The 18455-nt window shown below is 40.3% G+C and overlaps 2 protein-coding genes across 2 annotated transcripts in view; both read left to right on the top strand.

The window, feature by feature from the left end:
- The window catches only part of LOC126355299 (solute carrier family 22 member 7-like), a 570778-nt gene that overhangs the window by 4986 nt on the left and 547337 nt on the right, over positions 1 to 18455 (top strand). The gene's annotated exons all lie outside the window — the stretch shown is intronic.
- LOC126355845 (carcinine transporter-like) overlaps positions 1 to 18455 on the top strand; it is a 361113-nt gene that overhangs the window by 49476 nt on the left and 293182 nt on the right. Inside the window, exon 2 of the mRNA XM_050006305.1 lies at positions 12820 to 13079. Within this exon, the coding sequence (XP_049862262.1) occupies positions 12820 to 13079 (260 nt within the window). The remainder of the gene's footprint in view (positions 1 to 12819; positions 13080 to 18455) is intronic.

The following is an 18455-nucleotide window of genomic DNA, read 5'->3' as shown; positions in this document are numbered from 1 at the left end:
CTGTGTGTAGAAAATGGTCGGATTTCCGTGGCTATTATGACCGGCGGTGTCAGGAAAGGCATGCGACGAATTGTCCTGACTATTGTTCCTGAACTGTTGGTTGGATTGGTGAGATAATGTGGCATTTTTCAGCTGTGAAAAATTCATTTGGTGAGAGGGAGTGGAGTGACTCGACTGACTGTACTGTTGTAATGTCATAATTATATGACATTATATGACATAATATATAATGTCTGTTATAATTTTTCCATTTCTTTCCCTTGTCACGATTTCCATTATCCGTCTTGTTGTTCTGGTATTAGTAATTACCGTTGTGATATATCGGTAAATTTACCTTATTGTTGCTGTCCGTTTTGATAAATCGGATTGTATCTATTCTGGTGTGGATATTTGTTATATTATTTTCCATTACGGTGGTTGAAACTATTATGATTGCCGTAAGGCTGAGCGTTTGGTTGTCCCGTGTTACGTTGGTACGACATTCCATTGACGCAATTTGTTGTGTGCTGCTGAGGAGCGGGCGGTCCGTTGACGTGGAAGTTTAGTCACGCGTATTATTTTCTGTTGGTGAGAATTGTACCTGGCACTCGGGATATTGAGGATTATCATGTTCTGCCGGTAGCGAATACTCACTTTGATTGTCACCTTGCAATTCCGTAACTTGTCGTTTCAGTTGATCTATATCATTGCTTAGTTGACGTTTCCATTCCGGAAGTTCGTGGCTAAATGCTCGTCTGATTTCACCTAATTCACTAGTTAAGGTGTCGCCAGAAGTACCGGGAGAGGTTAAGATTTCTGCTGTAGCAGATTTAACCATACCCTTTAGTTCAGCGTGTACCTTGGTGACAATGTACTGTTCTTAGGATTGCATCCACTCTTCAGATTCCCTATTAAGTGTATTGCTTATACCGGTGTTGACATCTGCGATCTTTTTGTCAATATTGACATCGGATATTTGCCGAGCAAGGTCTTCAACTCGCTCGCCAACGTGATTGACACCTTCTGTCAGTTGGCTTACTCTCTTTGAAACATCACTGTAATGTTTATAAGAGTCACTCGCAGTAATTTGGGCCTGCATATCTGTGAACTTGCTACCAATATTGGTCTCGGCGGATTCCACCATCGAAAGAACATTATCAATTTTTGCGTTTACGCTTGCGTTTAGCTCGCTTGTGCAAGCAGTGGTTATGGTTATAATTTTTTCCTCCATGGTGTCATTCGAATTTTTGATTTGTGCGTGGATGTCGGTAATAACAAAATTTATATTGTTCATTAGCACTTGAGTGTCCTCTATCCTTGATTCTAAACTGTTGAACCTGCCGTCACTTTGCTTTGCGAATAAATCACGGATTTGCGTTTCTATATTGTCACTTTGGTTTGTTAACTGTCCCATTCGAGTGTCAAGATTATCCACGTGAGCTTCAGTGTTATCACTCTTGTTTGTAAGCTGTGTCATGTTTCCTTCAAAACTGGTTTTCATATCAGCAAACTATTTTAGTATATCTGACAGCGAGCATTCACATGACTGTGACGTGGTCTGTGGCGCCGACAGCTCACGTGTCGCTTCGTCGTCTGTTGTTCCCTCACTACGAGATTCAGGTTTGTTTACACCCGCGCGCGGTCTAAGTTGTGTTGGTTGCTCATCAGCCATAGTAAATTTAAAGTAGTTACACTGCACGAGCTAGAAATGATAATTTTTTAATGATTTTCACTTGTCAGGTGCGCCAAAGATTTCGCGTCCTGATTTCTCAAATATTGCTTGCGCGCTATAAACAATTGAAACTCTGACACACGAAAATGCCAATATGGCAACGGGAGTGATAAAACAAGTGAAAAACACCTATAGAGCACTGAAACTGGCACAGGTAGCGGCCATTGTGATTCACTAAAGTGCACAACAATGGAAATTCCTGGTAACTATTTCTAACTATTGTAAGCGAAATTATGTGTTAGAGGCAGATCTAATAGCAAAAAGAAACAGAAATTTGGAAATTAAATTTCTGGAGGAAAACGAAAAAAGCTTAGAGAGTGAATGTCAAGAGCCGACAAAATGCTCGGTACGCAAAGCTTCAAACTTAATGAAAAATCGTGCTCACATTAGTTGTCTTTTGCGCTGCTATTATTGCTGTTGTGGATTCTTACTACGATTTTCTGCATATGCGTCCTCTTTTTATCACTGGATTTGGCATGAAAATAAAAAGAACAAATTAGGTTTTTAGTCAAGTCCCTCTTCGGGCGCCGTATCTAGCGTTAAAAGGTTTTGCTTTTGACATTTAACCAAATATAACATTGATGATGATAATGTATGGCAATGTTTGCCGACAAGATAAAGAATGCAACACTAGATTGCGTACTCACGGCAGTTTTCCTTGGCCGTTTTTCGGCACGACTTGGAAAGAGAGAAAAATTATTGAATGATCGCCAATGCGTCGGTTCTCGATTGTGTTCGGGAAGCGTACTGATTGATTGCGCGAAAATAGTCTCTCAAATGACCTCTTAACCCGGATTGCTTTCACGCAATCAGACTCTTCAATGAAATTACCTAAGGGACCTACCTGAATAATAGAAAAAAAATGGAAATGAATGCAAAACAGTGAAATTTTGTAAAAAAAGTTGTCAGATCGGAAACTGAACACATTAATAGTCTGCCAAATACAATCGAGACACCGCAATAAAGAGCGAACCTGTAACAAAGTTCATTTAAACATAAACATTATTTATGGTTAATTTAAAGAAAAGAATAAGCATAGATTTTCTGTACAGTGAAGCATCAATGTATTCTCAAAGAACAAAGGCGTTAAACTATAAACATTAACAAATTTACAATGAATACAAAACTTACATTTTTATGTTTTTCTCATACATGGAGCAGTCCAACAATCGCTGTTTGGTCCATTTAAACGGTGGCCGCGCGTCTTGGTATAGGCGCACGTTATAAACAGATTTCGTTTCTTTACCCTCGCGTTGTCATGCTTAGTATCATTACAAGCTACAGCTCTATGGCTGTCCTTTTCTCATATGCAAAATGTCTGAAATCCAATAATATGACAAGCTCCATGGTAAAAATCGTCAGAGAGTACTTCCTACAAACCTGATGTCATTTTGACATCACAAGCAATATCGACTACATCCTAGATTTTGATATCTACAGAGATAGTATGATAACCACGACATGTCAAAAATCTTACGACTAAGCCGCAACGTAATGGATAAGGTAGAGGTTTGTGGCGTCGAAGGCTGTAGGTTCTCACCCTGCTACATGCGTAATATCTTTTTCCGATCTTAGCGCTGTTAAGACATTGTGGGAGTTTCTTATATATGTAGTAAAAGTGTGATCTGTAATTTCGGTGTCATTTAACATTCCCGCCTGCTTAGACAACAAAAGATGATATGAATAATTGACTGTTTATTTCCGAATATGTGGCGATTTCAGAGTGTGTGGCTTGGTAGAAACGGTAAGAGCACAGCTGAAACTGATGCGAGTGAAACTGGGAGCAGTAACATCACATTCTTCCGTATTACAAATCATTTCGTAACACTCGTCTCACAAGACTTCCTAAAAACCGGTGGTATGTTTCTGCTGCTAACGAAATTGGTGGCCTTTTACCAAGACGAGAGACATCCACATCTAACGCTAACGGAAGTCGACAGCAATTACTGCGGTTGTCGATATTGTGTGGACGCCAAAATGACGTCACGTTTGCAGGTAGCGTTGTATAAAGGGGGTTACCCCAAAATTATGTGCGCCTAAGAGTAAAACAAAGCAAGTTCAGAATCGGGGAAGCCTCTGTGCTTACGAATTATCTGGTTGATTTTTATGGGTGGCATACGCTCGAATGCCAGGCAGTGAAGACTTAGAACAATATTTTCTTTGCAAGGGCACACATGAAATGTGGGGCAAACGACCTTTAACGAGCTGAAAACTCTTGTCTCAGTTGAGCAGATTGTCTAGTAATTGTATTTCCAAAGTTTCCTTGACCACTGAAACCCAGTGCGATTAGGCTGATGCTAGTTTCTTGGCTTCCCCGTAATCGATGGCATGTCTAGTGGAAATAGTTGTCGACCATCCAATATTTTTGTTGAGCCGTAGAAAGTGGGCTGATCGCAGCTGTTCAGTGCAACGTTCTTAAATTTCCTGTGTACCTTTTACCACACTTTCAAGGAATTTCATGTATACATCAGCCATTCGTAGAAGCAGATCGTCATTCACAGACTCCAGCAGAACTTGCGTCTTGACCGGTGGAACAAAAATCACATATGCTTAATGCTCCATCACTGTTATTGCAGTTTTTGAAGCAATATTTCCCTCACACGGTAGGAAGGCTATAGGCTTTACTTCTCTTCCTTCTTTCTGTTCTTTCGGTTAGGCTGGTGTTTCCTCTTTTAGACATCTCTTCATTTGGCGTTCTTGACCAATCACGTAATGTGATTTTGTGTACAGTGGGGAGATAGAAGTAACGGGTTGGGTTGGGTTGTTTGGGGGAAGAGACCAGCGAGGTCATCGGTCTCATAGGATTAGGGAAGTATGGGGAAGGACGTCAGCCGTGCCCTTTCTAAGGAACCATCCCGGCATTTGCCTGGAGCGATTTAGAGAAATCACGGGAATCCGAAATCAGGATTTCCAGACGCGGGATTGAACAGGTGTCGTCCTGAGTGCGAGTCCAGTGTGCTAACCACTTCGCCCCCTCGCTCGGTAGTAGTAATGGGGTAGCGATATTCATATACACTAATGAGTCTAAACATTATGACACCGTCGTGCTATCGATTTAAACCCGTTCAGGCGAGTATTGACTGTTAGTCAGACACGCACAGTGTGCGTGTAGTATCAGTGAGCGCGCTGTCCGTTGTAGACTGGGGAAGGCGCGCTGTCTGACTGAGGCCAAATTACGATGACCGAGAGGCTCAGCACAATCAATGCGGTTACACCACGACTTTTCCTGTGTTCGAGGAGTGCTGTGGCGAGTGTCTTCAACACGTGGCGAAACGAAGGTTAAACTACGTGCGGACAACCTCATTACTTGTGTTCGGCGTCGCAGGCTGGACAAACTGGTAAAACAGGACAGGCGGCGAACTGTTGCCGAGCTAACATCAGATTTCAGTGCTGGTCAGAGTACAACTGTGTCTGAACACAAACACAGTGCAGCGAATATGGCTCTGAGCACTATGGGACTCAACTGCTGTGGTCATCAGTCCCCTAGAACTTAGAACTACTTAAACCTAACTAACCTAAGGACATCACACACATCCATGCCCGAGGCTAGATTCGAACCTGCGACCGTAGCAGTAGCACGGTTCCGGACTGCGCGCCTAGAACTGCGAGACCACCGCGGCCGGCATGCAGCGAATACAACGCTTCCACCGAAGGACGTCAGCAGCCGGCGAGCCATGCATGTGGCAATGTTAACAATATGATATCGGTACCGACCACTAAAGCGAGTACGTGACAATCTATTTATTATTTATCGTATGTCAACACAGACACATAAGAGAGAAACAGACAAATCACTAATATAAGAAACGTTAATAATTGCAAACAAAGGATTACAAAGAAACATCAAGGCTATTAACATAATCTATCGTGGTTGCGAAGGGAGTGAGACAGGGTTGTAGCCTATCCCCGATGTTATTCAATCTGTATATTGAGCAAGCAATAAACGAAACAAAAGAAAAGTTCGGAGTAGGTATTAAAATGCATGGAGAAAAAATAAAAACTTTGAGGTTCGCCGATGACATTGTAATTGTGTCAGAGACAGCAAAGGACATGGAAGAGCAGCTGAGCGGAATGGACAGTAACTTGAAAGGAGGGCATAAGGTGAACATCAATAAAAGCAAAACGAGGATAATGGAATGTAGTCGAATTAACTCGGGTGATACTGAGGGAATTAGATAACGGATTGAGACACTTACAGTAGTAAAGGAGTTTTGCTATTTGCGGAGCAATAACTGATGATCGTCGAAGTGGAGAGGATATAAAATGTAGACTGGCAATGGCAAGGAAAGCGTTTCTGAAGAAGAAAAATTTGTTGACATTGAGCATAGATTTAAATGTCAGGAAGCCCTTTCTGAAAGTATTTGTATGGAGTGTAGCCATGTATGGAAGAGAAACGTGGACGATAAATAGTTTAGACAAGAAGAGAATAGAAGCTTTCGAAATGTGGTGTTACAGAAGAATGCTGGAGATTAGATGGGTAGATCACATAACTAATGAGGAGGTATTGAATAGAATTGGGGAGAAGAGGAGGTTGTGGCACAACTTGACTGGAGGAAGAGATCGGTTGGTAGGACATGTTCTGAGACACAAGGGATCACCAATTTAGTACTTGAGGGCAGCGTGGAGGGTAAAAATGGTAGAGGGAGACCAAGAGATGAATACACTAAGCAGATGCAGAAGGATGTAGGCTGCAGTAAGTACTGGGAGATGAAGAAGCTTGCACAGGATAGAGTAGCATGGAGAGCTGCATCAAACCAGTCTCAGGACTGAAGACCACAACAACAACAACATCGACTCAGGAGTTGCGAGCAGGAAGTCGTCGGGGCTCCCATTATAGGCTCTTCTGGAACACTCTTCAACAATGTGGCTGATGGTCTAATTTTCTCCGCAGTCGCACTGAGGGGATGGTATTTTACCCCGTTATACAGGGAGTAAGCACATCTGCCACGACGAGTTCGTATCCTATTTAGAGTGGACCACGTTTTGTGTGGTAGGTCAAAACCAGGTGGATTTTGTGTGATGCAAGGCATGTTATGATTTTGCCATGCGTTCCATTGTTCAGACCACGCGTTTTTGATAGTGAAACCTTGTTGTGCACTGCTCCTTGCTGTTCTTGTTGTTGAGTTCCTAGGCCGAAGCCTGTTAGAGTTTGCAGCCTCAATGTCTTGGTGGATTGGCCGGCTTCGATTTCCCATGATGTTTGTGTATTCACGTGAAAGGGCGTCTGTATGTCTCAGGTGTGGCGGAGGGATGTGGGTTAGTATTGGGAGCCATTCCGTTGGAGTGGGTTTAATTGCTCCAGAAATTATCCTTAGAGTGTTATGCAACTGGACATCCACCTTTTTTCAAGCGTGGGCTTTTTAGCAAAATCGGAGCACAGTATTCGGCAGCCGAGAATACAATTGCTAATGCAGAGGTGCGGAGAGTGGAGGCCGTTGCCCCCCAGGTAATAACACAGAGCTTTTTAATAATGTTGTTTCTTGTTATTAATTTTTCGGCAGTCTTTATTAGGTGCTCTTTAAAAGATAGTGTTCTATCCAGCGTCATGCCAAAGTACTTTGGAGTTTTATTGTGTCTGAGAATGGTGTTTTCAAATCGAATGTTGACGTCCTTTCCAGCGAGTTTGTTGTTGATATGGAAGCAACTGACCTCTGTTCTGGAAGCATTTGGTTGAAGTCTCCACTTACAGAAATATTCGCCCATTATCTTCAGGTCTTTCGTTAGGAAGTCCCCAGATGCTTCAATTGTGCTACATCGTGTAGTGAGGGCCCAATATTTAGCATACCTGAACTTTCTTGACTGTGTTTCCGGCAGGTCTGCATTATAGAGGCTAAACAGCAGTGGTGCGAGCACTGATCCTTGTGGTAAGCAATTCTTTAGTTTTTTGATGGAGCTGTAGTCAGTGCCCATACTTATTTGGAACACCCTATCATTGAACATGCGGTCTATTAAGCGTGCTATAGATTTGCAAGGAATTACTTGGAGAGTGTTGTACATGATGCCTTCTCTCCACACAGTGTCGTAAGCTGCTGAGAGGTCAATAGGGCCACTGGTGTTTTCAATTTCTTCCTGGCTGAAAGCCTGCCTGCTCAATTAGGATTACCCTGAACAATTCAGGGGTGTAAAGCTAGTTCACGTCGGTAGTATAACACTACACATGCACCTTGGGTAGCGCTAAATGATCTAGCACGTACTAGCAGTCAGATGATCTGAGGATTTCCTGACTATAAGACACTTTCAGAAAGAGTTATGTCACCTGACCAAACGCGACCACTGGCACTTGACGTTGGCGCAGCGTCAGAATGTTGAATGGTGTGATGAATCATGATATGTTCTTCGTCATGCCGATGGGAGGGCGCAAATCCTTATCTTTCATAGGAATACCTCTTTGACACCCATGCTGCAGGATGGAGAGAAGCTGATAGTGGCTTCATTATGCTCTGGGAAACATTAATGTATGCAAGGCACCATGACAGCCAAGGACTATCGTGCACTGGTTGCATACAACGTACACCCCTTAATGACGATCATGTTTCCTGACGGCGCACCTTTCATCAAGATAATGCGCCATGTCAAAAGGCCAGGAGTGTCATTGAGTGGTTCGAGGAGCACAGATGCGAGTTCCAATTGATGTGCTTGCCACCCTGCTCACCAGATCTGAATCTGGTCGAACACATCTGGGATACATTAGAAAAGTTAGTCCTTTGGGAACTACAGTACAAGTGGAACACGTCCTAACTGGCTAGGTGCCACTGCCAGACAGTGTATGCTAATTGGAGGTGAAGCCCTTCAGCTGTCGGCAATCAACACATCATTCCTCTACTATGATCTGCATTGGCTATAGAGAGCGAGGGAAGACTGTCAGCAGGTCACACCCTTAACTAGTATGGATGGTCGCTTAGGTCACTACAGTTTTTTGTCTTGTGATACTTCACACATCCCACTCTTACGTGTACGTTCCTATTGGATGGCAAGTGACACATACTAGAAATCGGGCATTGTTGCTGCGATTTGTTTCTTAGTTTTAGGCCTTGGGAGGACTCATAGATGTACCATAGTGTTTGCATGCCATGTTTTTGTCCAACGTTACAGCTTCTCCATGGTGAGAAAAGCTAATCTTCTACATAACGTTTTCGATGAAAGAGGGATGTGTGTATTGAAGAACGCCTCAGTGAATTCTCAGATGAGGAGTTTGATGAAAGTGGTAATGATCCCGATTTCTAGTATTTAGTGATCGCGTACTAATTTGGAGAAGGAAACTGAAGGTCATGAAGAAGTGATACGTGGTGATGACTGAGAAGCGTACTTCTTCGGTAAGAACACAAGTATGTTTTCGATGGAGAAAACAGAACTCGCTAACTAACATAAGAACAAGGCATCGCAATATTGTCTTGCAGCTACCTCGTCTTCAAAAAATTCCGGAAGTGTTGGAGAAAACTTGCTGTTACGGAGATATGAGCCTCAAATACAGAATTTTTTTTGAGAAACAAAACACATCAACCCTTTGTTGATGTCCTTGTTTGACCTAAAAACGAGATATCCGCGTCTACATTGTGGTGTTCCGGTTTGCTTGAAGAATTATGGAGGGTCTGTATGAAACGCATGCAGGCTGAAAGTAATTACAATCCAGTTCAGTTTCTCAGATGAATATGGAAGGTAATTACTTTATTCTTGATTTTTAAAATAAAAATTTATCACAATTTCAACCTTGGTAGTATTATGTGGTGGTATAATCGCCCTAATGTTGAAATGATATTAGTAAACTCAAAATGATTTCAAATACAATTTGTCATTATTGAAATGCGTTTTTCCGTTCAGTTACGTTGCGAATGTGTAATACTGTAATACTACCTCCCTGATGATAATTGGTGGGTGAATAGAGAGGTAAAGATGTGTTGTTATTTTAGTAACACATGAAATTAAAATAAGTTCCCAATTTGGATGTGTTCTATTATTCGAAGTTTTTTAAATTGTGCTTTGTTTAAAAAACGCAAATGTTCATAAAATTTGTTTCCAAAAAGTGTAACAAACGACAGAAAATTCATGAAAATGTATACTCACCAAAACAGAGGTTTTATACATAAAAAATAAAAAGGTAGTGTGAGAGATCCCTCCGTACTAAAGGTGGTCTTGTCAGCATTCACAGTAGCTATGGGTTAAAATGAACACCCAACAGTTGAACCAATGATTTTACGTGGCATGTAGGACACAATAAATTATGCTTGAATGATTCAAGAAAGTATTTTGAAGCACAGTTCGAGATAGTTATTAAGCTGGCTCGGCGAATTACTCATTTGGCCATAAATAATACACGTATGATCGCCCGTAGCTTCTATGGGATTTGAGGATGGCAAATAGAATATGGCTCAGTTGAACCTCTGTAATAAATACAACACAGCACACAAGACGCTTAATATCCTACTGAGGATCAGAAGTAATAGTTATGGTTATCTGTCAAGACCACACACTAGGAATTCTATTACTTACAGCATGCGTCTCTCCAAGAGAGCAAAAAGTTTTCACCACCTTGAAGCTGGATGAATGTATTGCGAGATGGTGTTTATTCGAGGATGTACCATTCAAACTTTAGATAACATATACGATGTATTCCATGTGAAGTTCAGTTACTAAGTAGGGTGACTACAACGTATTTCACGTGAAGTTCAGTTACTAAGTAGGGTGAGCAGTTTGTTACGCTACCAAAAATTGTTAGTACAGTTATACAGGACACAACCGACATTGATAACAGTCACTGACCAGCAATGAAGCTGAATGTTAGATTGTTTAGACGAGAATATTACATTTCTCTCTTATTACAGTTCCTGTTAAGGACAATTACACTCCTATGGTTCATTTAAGTGGGCCCATCATATATATCGCCGAGCCCAACAGTAGTTTAGTTCACGGTACTTACTGATCACATCACGGCTCTCTTAAAAAGTTCATTAATGTAGATTACAGATTTCACCTGAAAATAATGACGTATTACAGTTTCTGAGTTTCGCAGTTAGATGTGCGCGTATTCTTGCGTACAGAATGCACATGGCTGTGGGGTGAACCAACACTGAGGGTGCACTCGAACGTAGACATTGCTCGAGTACTTTTAAACCATCGACTGGGAATTCTGAGTGACGTCCCACTACTTACAGTAAGAGAAAACCGTTACTTTGAAAACTACGTTGTTCTTTTGGTCTTCAGTCCAAATAGTGGTTTGATGGAGCTCTCCGTGCTACTCTATACTGCGCAAGCCTGTTCAAAATCCTTCAGAATCTTACTGTACTCATCTCCTGGTCTCCCTCTACGATTTTTACCCCCACGATTTCCTCCAGTACTAAATTGGTGATCCCTTGATGTCTCAGGATGTCCCCTACAAAACGACTCTATCTGTGAATGTTCTCAGTTACATATGTGAGTGCCATGGTGCCAATTATGGTAAATTTCATGAAATCCTTAATTAGTGTATTAACTAATCAGTGCTGTAGGTCAAATGGTAGTGCGAAATTAAGGCAACAAAACTATACAGTGTGGTCAGAAACAGTGTGAAGGACCTGTAAGTGTGTTGCAGGGTAGGCTGTGCTGAGAAAGAAATAAAAAATTCTGTATGGTGTGCCTAGTCAATTAGCACTGAAGTTAGCCAATCAGGCTGCTGCGCACGCAAATTAAAGTGGCCGACCAGACCCAATTAACGTCAACTGTTCTCAAGGCGTAGACGACAGAACAGGTGAATTCTTAGCCTTTGGCTCGGATTCGATCCTCATTACCATCAAAAGTGCTATTCTTGTAACGCTCCCTTATTCGGCTACAAGAAACCAAACGAAGGACATGTTTTTCATCACTGTTTAATGCAGGCCACATGAATTTCTTGGCGCAACGGCCTGGTTGGCTAACTTCAATGCTAATCAACTCGGAAACGGGGAACGTATGGAATTCTTTTCTTGACAATTGTTACTCAGCACCACCTACCATGCAAGATTCTTACAAGCTTTGCGCATTGTTCCTGATCAATCCGTATAGCTGACGACCGGAATCTTAACAGTAGTTATTACAACATCTGCTCTGTAAAATAGTACTTGCTTTGAGATTTCAAGTTAATTTCTATGGAGATACTAAATTGTACATAATTTAATGTATTTACTGGAACTTGAGAATGCTAATCTTTCAGGTGGTTTAGGTCACCTTTCTCAAATATAATTACTCGCTCGTAGGATTTGGCATGTAACGAACTGTAATACTAACTGGAATTAACTGTAACTTTTAATTAACAATGTCCTAATGAAACCCAATTACAAAAATTTAATCAGAACACTTTAAATGGGGATCTGAATAATTAAGTGAAATTAAGTCTGAATAGAAGCGTTGGGTTTCTAGTATAGTTATTGCATGTCAACGGATAAATAAATTGAAAATTACAAGAAAATAAAAAAAGTTACTTATTTAGGGGGGCTAAAAAACGTAGCAGATGGAGAGGATCCACCTGGTACGTCACGACGATATTGCATTTCCAAAGGCACGGGCACTGTGGCAAATACAGCTGTTATGAAATACAGGACATGAATTCACAGTTGTGAATATGGACCACCATCCGCTGTATGATGGAGTGGCTCGAAAGCATATTTTTCGGTTATTGCGAACGGTCCCTTTACTATTAGGCTACGCAAACACGCTTCACGGTCAGACTAAAACTTCCATATGTCGTCAGGCACCATCGGAAGTAAGATGCAATATTCCTCCTGACTTGAATGCATATGGGCAAACGTTTTCACTTGACACGCAACAATGGGCAGATTGTACAATTTATGCTCCGTAGCAATTGCTTCGTTTTGACATTCTCTAGAAGCGTGTAGCTAAATGTATAATACTTTTCATATCATTACAGAGTATTCAACAAGATCACTACGTATCTCACATATTTCAGTCTCTTGTAGTTCATTCTTATCTTTATCATAAATGCATGTTAATACATGAATTTTGTCATATTTTTACCTGATTAAAAACGATTTTAGGCAGAATAAACTTAAGTTGTGTCTATGTTATACCCACCCTCGATTACTGAACAAATATGTAAATTGGCCAGTGATTTGTGCAATGAATAACACCTTCCGTTACAGACTGTCAACCAGACCAATGAATACCATCAGGATCGAGAGGTTGTACCAGCTTTCGAGGACATCATGGATGTCATTGGTTCTAGAGGAATGTTCCAGAAGAGGTTAAACACTGTTTTCATTTGCTATGGGACAATCGTCAATGTGATGAGCGTGCAAATGTACAATTTCGTTATGCAAACTCCTGATCACTGGTGTCACGTCCCTGGGAGAGAGTTCACCAACTTAACTCTTGATGAGTGGAAGAGCGCCACTATCCCCAAGTAAGATATATATTTAGATATAGTCCATGTGATTTTTATTTAACAGAAGCTGAGAAAATGCAATTTCTTAAATCAATAACAGATATATATCAGTAGGAATGCAATAGTGACTTCCAATCAGATTTGACCTTTTCCTGTCAGGTCGCCTACATGGAGAGACAAATGCATGACGTCATCATATCCTGCCCCTCTCCTAAGCAACGCCACTCGTAAGCCATGCCCCATTCTCCTACCCACACCCTCTCCTTCTCCCTTATTAAGCTATGCTCTCTTTGCAAACCAAACCCCCATTTTTGGAAACAGGCGAATGAGAGGGTTTCTAAGCCTCTCATATATTTAGCTCTCCCAATAACAGCTCAGCATATACCTGTCCAACCACATTTCTTAACTCATCCTTAAGCTACACCTCCCATTTTCTTGGGAATGGGTCTCTCAGACAGCTTCTAAACCAACGCACATGCATCTCTCCACCACAGCTCAGTATGTTTCTGCTTAGTTACATTCCTCGACTCCTTAAGTCAAACACCCCTTCTTTCGAAAAGCCCTTTGCGATGGGAGGTACTTAACATTATTCTCGCCCAGCAGTGTTAGCTATTGCATAATGTATGCATGGCATCGAATATATTTGCACCACTGCTAATGTTAGTCCATTTGCTGTACTCTGAGGCCCTAAAATGGTGAAACATAATTACATAAAGAATTTGAAAAGGTATTATTGGCTTAATTTGATATATTTTTTGATTTCGATAAGGCTGTTGCGAGTAGTTTGTGCATTAAAATTTGTCTATTGAGCATTCGTAATTTTCTAGTGACCTTTATCTCGTAATTTGAAGTTTTACAGAAAAAAGACATGGAGTTACAGCTAGTTCCACAGCAAAATCAATAACTTATTTTTGTTTAGCTAGATTTGAAAGTATTTGTTAGCGGAACTTAAAAACATTTATGCTCACTTATTATGTACTATAATTTTGAGTTCTTAAACCACTCTATTCTAAGTAAAGGAGCTGTATTTTGATGATGCGATGTGGGGCTGCATCTGTCATTTCAAATAATGTTCAAGGTATCGTGGGTACAAAAAACGAAGTCCCATTAACCTGAAATTTGTAAACGTTTTTCGGGAACGGTTCACCTTGGGTTACCTTATTCGAACACTGTTTTTCCCCAAAACTTACCAAGGTTAGAGCAAAGACTTCAAAAAAGCCATGGATTACTCGAGGAATAGGGGTATCTTGTAAAAGAAAAAGAAAACTGTATCTGTCAATCTGAAACAGTTCCGATGTTGATGCTATAGCACATTACAAGAAATACTGCAAAATATTAAGGACTGTAATACGGATGTCAAAGCAATATATTACAAGGAAAAGATAGTCGTATCAGATAACAAAATAAAGACAATATGTGATATAGTGAAGGAGGAGACAGGTAAAACCAGACATGAAGAGGAACAAATAGCATTAAGAGTAAATGATACATTGGTGTCAGATGTGTATAGTGTTGCATAACTTTTTAATAAACATGTTACGAGGGCTATCCACAAAGTACATTACGTTTTGGAATTAAAAATAAATAAAGTATTGGGAATTTTTTTAACTATATACAGGTGAAAGCCACACCTAAATACTACTTCTCTACATAGTTTCTATTTAAATTAAGGCACTTATGGTGGCGATGACGAGCTTGGAAATTCCTTAGTCGTAAAATTCGGTCGCCTGCGCCTTCAACCACGTGGTCACCTCTTCTTGAAGCTGTGCGTCGTCATCAAAACGCTGCATAGCCAACCACCTCTTCATTGCTGGGAATAAGTGGAAGTCACTCGGTGCCAGGTCGGGACTGTACGGCGGATGAGGAAACTAGACCCACTTAAAAGATTCGAGAACTTCACGAGTGGCATTTGCCGTGTGGCCCCGGCCGTTGTCGTGAATCAGCAAGATCTTTGAGTCCAACCTTCCCCTGCGCTTGTTTTGTATTGCTTTTCTGAGGTTGTGCAGAGTTTGGCAATACCTTTGAGAGTTTATTGTAGTGCCTCTTTCCAGGAAATCCACAAAAATCCTATTACTACCGGGTTACTGATTAACTATGTGGTTGAAGGCGCAGGCGGACGAATTTTACGACGAAGGAATTTCCAAGCTCGTCCATCGCTAAGATAAGTGCCTTAATTTAAATGGCAACTATGTAGAAAAGTAGTACTTAAGTGTGGCTTTCATCTGTGTATAATTAAAAAAATTTCTATGCTTTATTTGTTTTTAATTCCAAAACGTAATGTACTTTGTGGATAGCCCTCGTATAACTATTACCAAAAACATGGGGTTGTCAGGTTCGGTAGATGCTGCTATGGAATACCTCAGACCAGAAATTTCAAGTAACTTCCATAATGTGAAATTGATCCTCACTACCCCAACAGAAATAATGTCCATCATAAAATCTTTAAAATGAAAAACATCTAGTGGGTATGATGAAATATCAACAAAATTAAAGAATGTGATTCTGAGCTACGTAACATATTAAGCTATCTGTGTAAGCAGTCATTTATCAGTGGAATATTTCCTGAATGGCTGAAATATGCTGACGTTAAGCCACTGTTTAAGAAGGGAGATAATGAAATAGCATCAAATTTCCGTCCAATTTCACTGTTGCCAGCATTCTCAAAAATTTTCGAAAAAGTAATGTACAGTCGGCTTTATAACCATCTTATCTCAAATAACATACTGACAATGTCACAGTATGGATTTCTGAAAGGTTCTGATATTGAGAAGGCTATCTACACTTCAGCGAAAATGTGCTTAATTCATTAGACAAAAAATTGCAGGCAACTAGTATATTTTGTGATCTGTCAAAGGCATCTGACTGTGTAAATCACAATATCCTTTTAAGTAAATTAGAGTATTATAGTATAACAGGAATTGCTGCAAAATGGTTCAAATCTTATATCTCTGGCAGGAAACAAAGGGTGTTGCTAGGAAAGAGACATGTATCAAGCTATCAGGCATCATCCAACTGGGAACTAATTACATGTGAGGTTCCACAAGGCTCCATTTTAGGGCCCTTACTTTTTCTTGTGTATAGCAATGACCTTTCATCAGTAACATTACCAGATGCCTAGTTCGTTCTGTTTGTCGATGATACAAACATTGCAATAAATAGCAAATCAAGTGTAGTCTTAGAACGATCAGCTAATAAAATATTTGTGGACATTAATCACTGGTTCATAGCCAATTCTTTGTCACTAAACTTTGAAAAAACACACTACATGCAGTTCCGAACCCGTAAGGGGTGTCCCACGAGGATATGTCTAACATACGATGACAAGAAGATAGAAGAAGTGGACAGTGTTAAATTCTTGGGATTACAGATTGATAATAAATTCAACTGGGAAAAGCACACCACAGAACTGCTGAAGCATCATAACAAATCTCTGTTTGCAATGCGAATTTTGTCAGACACAGGGGATATAAAAACGAAAAAGCTGGCATACTGTGCTTACTTTCATTCTATAATGTAATATGGGATTATTTTTTGGGGTAATTCAACAAGCCAAGCTGAAGTTTTCCAGGCACAACAACGTGCAGTAAGAGTTATATGTGGTGTGAACTCAAGAACATCCTGCAGAAACCTGTTTAGGGAACTAGGGATACTAACTACTGCTTCTCAATTTAATTATTCCTTAATGAAATTTGTCATTAAAAATATATCACTTTTTCAAACCAACAGCTCAATTCATGGAATCAGTACTAGAGATAAGAATAATCTTCACAAGGATTGAAAATGGGTGTAAATGTGTGTGTGTGTAACTACAATCTAACTTCTGCACCATTTCAGTGCAGTAATGTGTTCATTGTAAATAAGTATTATAGAGTTGTATTACATGTTTATTACTTTATAAATAAATAAAAAAAAATTTTATATTTCAGTGCATTAGTATTTGTAAAATGACTTTATATATTGTTCATTTAAAAAAAGACGATCATTCCACTTGGGATCTGTTGAATGGTACATTAGGGTATTTGTTTTAGTTGTAAATATTTCTCATGTATTGTTGTTTTTCTGACATGTTCCTCATCCTGGAGGACCTCCTCACTACAGATAAATTGGAATGAAAGTAAATCTAATCTAATCAAATCTAATATTACTAAACACCATTTTGGGCGAGGTGGATAGGCAGTAATGATAATACAGTACGTTGTGCACAAGAAAAATACACCTGACATGTAGGACTGGCTAATATAGCTTTTAATTCCCGTAGATTTGTGGTGTACTGGATATTATGCTCCACTGCGATCACAGAAACAAAATAACATCGCCTAACGTTGAGTTAGAAGTTTTTTGTTGTGTAGATGATAGTGCGTAATGTTCTACATTGGAAAAACTGTAACTGTCGTTGTTTTCTGGCGAATATGAGTTCTTATTCGCATTTGGTCGGTTTTTCCTGTGGAGCCTAGAAAGGTGAAACATTATTATTTACTATTAGGAGTTTCGAGAGAAAGCACCATCTGTTTTTTTTAATAATGCTCAAGAAACAGTGGATAAAATAAACGAACTATGATCAACTGAAGTTTTTAGAAATTTTTTGGTAATGGTTCCCTTTACCAAACACCATTTACCGATAATCGATTGTAGGCTTTTAAACAACTACGCACCCTCCGATTCAACGTTGAAATCTTTAAAGTTTTAGCTGCTTTCGTTGTCTAGGGGCTGGGATACGTAGTTGCCGCATTACAGGCCAAATACTGCTGAGTCTACAGTATACGATAAGAATGCACACAAGAATCGGATGTTCAAAGGTTTCCATTACTCGGCAGTTGCGAATTATAAAAGTAACATATAAATTTATAAATGAAAGATAGCAATTAAATAAAATCCGCAGGTACTATCTTAACGACTTTAAATAATGAGTACGATAGTAGAAGTACTTTTGAGAATGTAGTATATTTCTGCCAAACACTTATAGGTGTCGATGGGTCATCAATTAAATAAAATATAAGTTGAATAACAGGGAAACAATAGATTCCTACTGGGCGTAGTTAGTTATGAATAACAAGACAGCTCGCGAGACATTCACTTCTAAACGCACACTACGTCTTCACTGTAGAAGCCACGGAATTCTCACAAGTGCACAAGTCGGCACTCCGATGTTTCTCTATCTGCCGCGACCAAGCGCAAACTGCTCCGCTGTCCAAGTCTTTCCGCCGACTGTGCGTCCGTCGCGCTGTACTGTCCGCATCCAGCACTCACTTCCGTGTGTTCTGTCGCGTACTGTCCACAACCGCCCCGTGTCCTCTCCGGAAACTCGCTTCCATCCAGTCTCCCGATTCACGAGCGCTGTGACTGGCTTGCGTCCTCGCGCCATGTCTTCATGCCAACAAACAGTCACAGACATAA

The sequence above is a fragment of the Schistocerca gregaria genome, chromosome 3 (assembly GCF_023897955.1).
Source record: "Schistocerca gregaria isolate iqSchGreg1 chromosome 3, iqSchGreg1.2, whole genome shotgun sequence".
NCBI lineage: Eukaryota > Metazoa > Arthropoda > Insecta > Orthoptera > Acrididae > Schistocerca > Schistocerca gregaria.
The sequence above is the reverse complement of the archived record's forward strand: the minus strand, read 5'-3'. Positions and strand labels throughout refer to the sequence as shown.